The sequence below is a fragment of the Salminus brasiliensis genome, chromosome 3, assembly GCF_030463535.1.
Source record: "Salminus brasiliensis chromosome 3, fSalBra1.hap2, whole genome shotgun sequence".
NCBI lineage: Eukaryota > Metazoa > Chordata > Actinopteri > Characiformes > Bryconidae > Salminus > Salminus brasiliensis.
Genome location: NC_132880.1, coordinates 188,537 through 196,009, shown reverse-complemented (window position 1 = coordinate 196,009; position 7,473 = coordinate 188,537). Strand labels below are relative to the sequence as shown.

The 7,473-nt window shown below is 39.7% G+C and overlaps 1 protein-coding gene across 1 annotated transcript in view; it reads left to right on the top strand.

Annotated features, from left to right (window-relative positions):
• Window positions 1–6,828, top strand: part of LOC140551120 (uncharacterized) — a 7,464-nt gene extending 636 nt beyond the window's left edge. Inside the window, exons 2-7 of the mRNA XM_072674486.1 lie at window positions 210–332; window positions 3,030–3,164; window positions 3,272–3,296; window positions 3,479–3,514; window positions 4,116–4,215; window positions 5,197–6,828. Coding sequence (XP_072530587.1) covers window positions 210–332; window positions 3,030–3,164; window positions 3,272–3,296; window positions 3,479–3,514; window positions 4,116–4,215; window positions 5,197–5,311 — 534 coding nt within the window. The 3' untranslated portion in view covers window positions 5,312–6,828. The remainder of the gene's footprint in view (window positions 1–209; window positions 333–3,029; window positions 3,165–3,271; window positions 3,297–3,478; window positions 3,515–4,115; window positions 4,216–5,196) is intronic.
• The last annotated feature ends 645 nt before the right edge of the window (window positions 6,829–7,473 follow it).

Sequence of the window (7,473 nt, the reverse complement as noted above, 5' to 3'; positions counted from 1 at the left end):
CTTTTAACAAACAGGTGCATGTAGCAAGCTGATCAGCTCACCTTACCTCCAAGAACCTCCACAGGAAAATAAAACCCAGTCTACAGTTTACAGGTTAATGGGTTACATCACCCCCATACGCACCCTTCAGGGTGCAAAAACCCTGGCTCTGCATCAGGGGCAGGGTAATGTAGGGTAGCTGAATCTCACTGGCTGGATCTCTGTTTCAGAGCTGCAACATAACTCGGCCCTATGAGGAGTTCTGTTCTTCTGGATGTTGTAAGTATCCAGTCCTCCCTGCATTCCTGGACCACTTGAAAAAGAAGCACTGTGAAGCAACCTGGTACACCCCGGTGAGGCCATACATTCACTCCAGTTCAATTAACCTTTCATTACATTTAATTAGTTTAATTAATTATTCATTACGTTCTGAACAAAACATCAATAACTTTACTGACCAACAACACACACTGACTTTCTGTTTATTTGGGTTTATTCTAATGTTATATAGAGTTAATTACAGGTAGACACTCTTACTGACCACTGACTTTATGTTTATTTGGGTTTATTCTAATGTTATATAGAGTTAATTACAGGTAGACACTCTCGCTGACCACTTACTTTATGTTTATTTGGGTTTATTCTAATGTTATATAGAGTTAATTACAGGTAGACACTCTCACTGACCACTGACTTTATGTTTATTTGGGTTTATACTAATGTTATATAGAGTTAATTACAGGTAGACGCTCTCACTGACCACTGACTTTATGTTCATTTGGGTTTATTCTAATGTTATATAGAGTTAATTACAGGTAGACACTCTCACTTACCACTGACTTTCTGTTTATTTGGGTTTATTCTAATGTTATATAGAGTTAATTACAGATAGACACTCTCACTGACCACTGACTTTATGTTTATTTGGGTTTATTCTAATGTTATATAGAGTTAATTACAGGTAGACACTCTCGCTGACCACTTACTTTATGTTTATTTGGGTTTATTCTAATGTTATATAGAGTTAATTACAGGTAGACACTCTCACTGACCACTGACTTTATGTTTATTTGGGTTTATACTAATGTTATATAGAGTTAATTACAGGTAGACGCTCTCACTGACCACTGACTTTATGTTCATTTGGGTTTATTCTAATGTTATATAGAGTTAATTACAGGTAGACACTCTCACTTACCACTGACTTTCTGTTTATTTGGGTTTATTCTAATGTTATATAGAGTTAATTACAGATAGACACTCTCACTGACCACTGACTTTATGTTTATTTGGGTTTATTCTAATGTTATATAGAGTTAATTACAGGTAGACACTCTCACTGACCACTGACTTTATGTTTATTTGGGTTTATTCTAATGTTATATAGAGTTAATTACAGGTAGACACTCTCACTGACCACTGACTTTCTGTTTATTTGGGTTTATTCTAATGTTATATAGAGTTAATTACAGGTAGACGCTCTCACTGACCGCTATGTTTATTTGGGTTTATTCTAATGTTATATAGAGTTAATTACAGATAGACACTCTCACTGACCACTGACTTTATGTTTATTTGGGTTTATTCTAATGTTATATAGAGTTAATTACAGGTAGACACTCTCACTGACCACTGACTTTCTGTTTATTTGGGTTTATTCTAATGTTATATAGAGTTAATTACAGGTAGACGCTCTCACTGACCGCTATGTTTATTTGGGTTTATTCTAATGTTATATAGAGTTAATTACAGATAGACACTCTCACTGACCACTGACTTTATGTTTATTTGGGTTTATTCTAATGTTATATAGAGTTAATTACAGGTAGACACTCTCACTGACCACTGACTTTATGTTTATTTGGGTTTATTCTAATGTTATATAGAGTTAATTACAGGTAGACACTCTCACTGACCACTGACTTTCTGTTTATTTGGGTTTATTCTAATGTTATATAGAGTTAATTACAGGTAGACGCTCTCACTGACCGCTATGTTTATTTGGGTTTATTCTAATGTTATATAGAGTTAATTACAGATAGACACTCTCACTGACCACTGACTTTATGTTTATTTGGGTTTATTCTAATGTTATATAGAGTTAATTACAGGTAGACACTCTCACTGACCACTGACTTTCTGTTTATTTGGGTTTATTCTAATGTTATATAGAGTTAATTACAGGTAGACGCTCTCACTGACCGCTATGTTTATTTGGGTTTATTCTAATGTTATATAGAGTTAATTACAGATAGACACTCTCACTGACCACTGACTTTATGTTTATTTGGGTTTATTCTAATGTTATATAGAGTTAATTACAGGTAGACACTCTCACTGACCACTGACTTTATGTTTATTTGGGTTTATTCTAATGTTATATAGAGTTAATTACAGGTAGACACTCTCACTGACCACTGACTTTCTGTTTATTTGGGTTTATTCTAATGTTATATAGAGTTAATTACAGGTAGACGCTCTCACTGACCGCTATGTTTATTTGGGTTTATTCTAATGTTATATAGAGTTAATTACAGATAGACACTCTCACTGACCACTGACTTTATGTTTATTTGGGTTTATTCTAATGTTATATAGAGTTAATTACAGGTAGACACTCTCACTGACCACTGACTTTCTGTTTATTTGGGTTTATTCTAATGTTATATAGAGTTAATTACAGGTAGACACTCACTGACCACTGACTTTCTGTTTATTTGGGTTTATTCTAATGTTATATAAAGTTAATTACAGGTAGACATTCTCACTGACCACTGACTTTCTGTTTATTTGGGTTTATTCTAATGTTATATAGAGTTAATTACAGGTAGACACTCTCACTGACCACTGACTATGTTTATTTGGGTTTATTCTAATGTTATATAGAGTTAATTACAGGTAGACACTCTCACTGACCACTGACTTTATGTTCATTTGGGTTTATTCTAATGTTATATAGAGTTAATTACAGGTAGACACTCTCACTGACCACTGACTTTATGGTTTTATAAACCTTTAACACCAGGTTTAACAGTCATCTTTATTTTCAGGATAATAAGACCTTGGCTGATCCTTTTTATCCTAAGAACCTCAGTGATCCAGCTCTTAATGTCACACTAGAGAGTCTAACCACCAAACAGCATGTGGAGGGACTTCGGCTTAACATCCACTGTGACGATACAAATGTAGGTTTATACAAATTTATGTTTTTACTTTTAAACCGTGTAAAAATTCATTTTTGAGACTTAAACTAACCCCTCTGTGTTAAAATCTGTTTTTCTTTCTCTCTCAGAAACGATACCAGGCCATCTACAGAGGTGTGTACCTGCATTCCCTACAGTCTGGACATTATAACTAATTAAAGTCTAAAAAAAATAAAGTCTAAACAATTTAACAGTTCTAATTCTTATGTGTTTGCTGATACCAGTAGAACATGAGGATTATACTAATATAAATATCAGTACTGGTAATTATTGTCTTTATTAATTTTTTTGTTTAGTCGTGAACAACACTTCTGCAGCACCTATGCCCCCTGGTGAGTAGAAGAACATCTATACTTTATAATTCAGCATTTAAACCCACACAGTTCACTGAAACACTGAGAGGATTTTAGAGAGTCCTGCTAATATAATTCAGTATCAGTATTCAGGAGTGGTTTTAGTGGTCAGATGAAGTGTGTTTGAAGACCAGTGGATATGAGGGTGGATATGATATTAGTCTGTAAGGTCAGAGGGTCCAATTCTGATTCTGTAAGAACCTGAAGGTACCACCACCTGAAACCCGCAAGGTGACTCATTTATGTTGAATTAAAGGCCTTCAGTACCGGAGTTTATGACTCCTGATGTAATCCTTATTATTAAAATACTGATACTTTACATGCTTTATTCTATTTTATTATATCACTTTCATTTACTATTACTACCAATCATATTTTATACATTTGTATGAATGTTTAATTAATTGCATAAAACTTCTGTTTCCTAACTACTATTTGTTAAGCAATTTGAGTTTTTGGGGAAGGTGCTATATGATAAAAAACATGTTATTAATGTGTAAGTAAATAAATCTGTAATAAGTGTGGAGACACATTCTCTCACACTGTGCACTGAGGCTTTTGTGATTATATATGTTATCAGATCAACCTGAAAAGCAGACCATGTACCTAAGTGTGGGAGCAGCTGTGGTCAGTCTGGCTGTTGTTCTGGTTGCTGTAGCTGCCCTGATCTACTACTGCAGGTAAGCCTGTCCAATCTGAACTGCAGAGACACAACGGAAACTGTAATGAATAAGGGATTTAAGTGGAGCCAGAGAAGAGAAGTGAACTGTCCAGAGAAGAAGACTTTCTACTAGATTCTACTAGAAGAGCATTGCTGTGCGGATTTGATTGCATTCAGCAACAAGATTGTTAGTGAGGTCAGGATGTTAGATGATGATCACCACCCCACCTCATCATCCCCAACACATCCCAAAAGTACTGGATGGAGCTCCACCACTATCATTCCAGAGAACACAGTTGTTCCACAGCTCCTCAAATGTTGTTGATCTGCTCCAGTGGGTCCTATTCTATTGGCAGTACTTCTCTACTGGGACTAGACAAGCTGTGTGTGTGTGCACATATGTGTCAGCAATGGGTGCAGCTTAAAGCACCTGAATTGTGCATTAATTAAAAGAGGTGTCCACAAACCGCTCTGCAGCTCTGATGGGGGTGTGTGTGTGTGTGTGTGTGTGTGTGTGTGTGGGGGGGGGGGGGGGGGGGGGTGTTAAAGGAAATTTTAGGAATTTAGTTTCATGTTTTAATAAAAAATCTATGGATTCAAATTCAGTTTCTCTGATTGGTGTGAGAAACAGAGAGCAATCTCCTGACCTGGGAGATCTCTAACCAGGTCAGAGGAAAGTGTAAAAGCTCTGTTTGTTTTCCTTGTGAATGTATTGGAGAAAGGGTTCAGTGAGTGATCAGTTTTGGGAATGCTCCAGTGAAGCCCCACCCTTCCAAAATAATACTGAAGTACGGGAACCAATTACAGTCTTTTGAGTATTTTTCAGCCCTGGATGCAGGAGACCACAGATGGATTGTGCATGTAGCTCAGGTCATCCTGTAAAGTATCTGGCTTGACCGCTCAGCCCAATACACAGACCAGGCCACTGTAAAGTCTCCTGTAAAGTTTGCCTTCATGTTACCATTACATTTACCTTTGATCCACTCTGCCCTGTTTACAGACAGACCGGTGGCGGTGAAGGTCAGGGAGGCGATGGCGAGGAGCTGGAGAACTTAGGTGGTGCAGAGGCTCCAGTGAAAGATGAGAATCAGGCCCTGAACCTAAATATGGAATAAGATCCAAACATGTAAGAACTGAGGCTGCACTCATCCATAGATGATGATCCGACGCTGACGACGGCCGCCGTAACGACTGCTCAGACCACATCTAGCTTTTCTTTAGTTAAATTTAGTGTTTTTAGCTATTTTATTCAAACTTTTCCATCATGGAACGGGACGACAAACTCCACAAGAAGCGACACTGAGGAAAGCGAGCCGGCGTCAGAGACAGACTGAGAGCCAGGGCACACAGGGCACCTCTGCCTAGTATTCTCCTAGCCAACGTCCAGTCTCTAGACAACAAACTCGACGACCTCCGGGCCAGAATCAAGTTCCAGAGAGACATTTGGGACTGCAACCTCCTCTGTTTCACTGAGACATGGCTGAACCCAGCGATACCGGACCACGCCAGCCAGCCAGCCGAGCACATCGCATGGACAGAACTGTGGAGTCGGGAAAGTCAAGAGGTGGTGGAGTATGTATCATGGTGAACAACAAGTGGTGCGACAGTGCTAATGTTGTGACCCTCGTACGCTCCTGCACACCAAACCTGGAGCTTCTATCTTCCTCAGGAGTTCACCTTGGTCACCGTCTGTACAGTGTACATTCCACCCGATGTACAGAAGGACACCGCGCTGTGTGAGCTTCACGACACACTCACACAGCTCCAAACCCACCATAAGGACGCTGCACTCATTGTTGTTGGGGATTTTAACAATGCCAACCTGTACAGGTGTGTGCTCTCGATCCAGATGACGGGAGCGTTCCTCTAGCGAGGCTCATGTGTTTACTCAGCAGCGATACTGCAGCACCAGTCCGTTATTTCCAGTCAGACAAGACCAGACTCCGCTCTCTATTGATGGAGAGAAAACAAAGTACTGGGCACTGAAGATCAGATTATCGATTCAGACACAGATTTTAAATCAGACTGAGCAGCAGTCCGCCATTGTAACAGACCGTCTCAGGGTACGCCCGTGTCCGTGTTACCTTCTGGCTCTCTCCTTTTAATTATGCTGTGATAATCAGACCTGCCGGAGTCATCAGACATACCCAGATGCTGATGATCAACATTCTCTGCACTCCATAAAATTCCTCTTAGAACTAACTTCTCTCTCTTTACCTTCTTCGAGTAAATGGCCACCCAGCCCGATCTGCAGGAAGATTGCCCGCTGAGGTCCCCTCTACCTGCATCTAACCAGCTGCCACCTACCAGTCCGGCCAGCGGGTCCCCCCCCCCAACCCGCCACCACCCATGGCTCACCCGCCTGCCGCTGCTGCCTGTTTGGTGGCCGTGCTGAAACCTAGATGGACTTGTGCCTGTCTGACACTATTAAGATCACCACTATTAACTTTCTGTTTCTGTATCTGGTTTAGTCATTTTTATCATTAATGTTTAAAACAGTCTGGCCAGAGGAGGATGGGTCCCCCTTGTGAGTCTTGGTTCCTCCCAAGGTTTCTTCCTCCAGCTCTGAGGGAGTTTTTCCTTGCCACTGTCGCCGTTGGCTTGCTCACGGGGTCTTTGACGCTTCATGTTATTTCTTCTTTCTTCTCTGAATCTGTTCTTTATTAAGTACTAATTATGTAAAGCTGCTTTGTGACGACAACAGTTGTAAAAAGCTCTACTAATAAATTTGACTTGACTTGACTTGACTTGACCGTCTGGAAGGAAACCAGTCTGTAAGCACTGAGCTATAGCAGCACACTGAACACGACCTCACATCTGCAGCTCCGTTAGACTGGTGTATGAGTGGAGAGCAGAGCTTTATTAGTGTGAGCAGTGGGAGTATCATATGATCTCAGACTGAGTGTAAACAGGAGCGTTCAAGCTAGTTACCCAAAGCCGTTATCAATGAGATCACTGGGTGAAATATGAAGTTCTCATAATGCTCAACACAATGTTTGCCCACATTTTAACAAAAACTGCCAATCAGCTTACAGGTTATGCGGCACACAGAGGTGTCGCTCCGACAAGATCGTGACAAAATAAGTGACTCACACAAACGTAGCAGAAATACCAAACCCTTTCTAACTGAAGCTCAAATTACACTCACATTTCTTTTTCTTTTTTGTAGATCTGAAAAATTATAGGAAACAGTAGTTTAGTCCAGTAATTGTAGTTTACATCGATTTTGCTATTTTTGCACACTGTTGTTTTAAATATTTATATTATACTGGAGCTT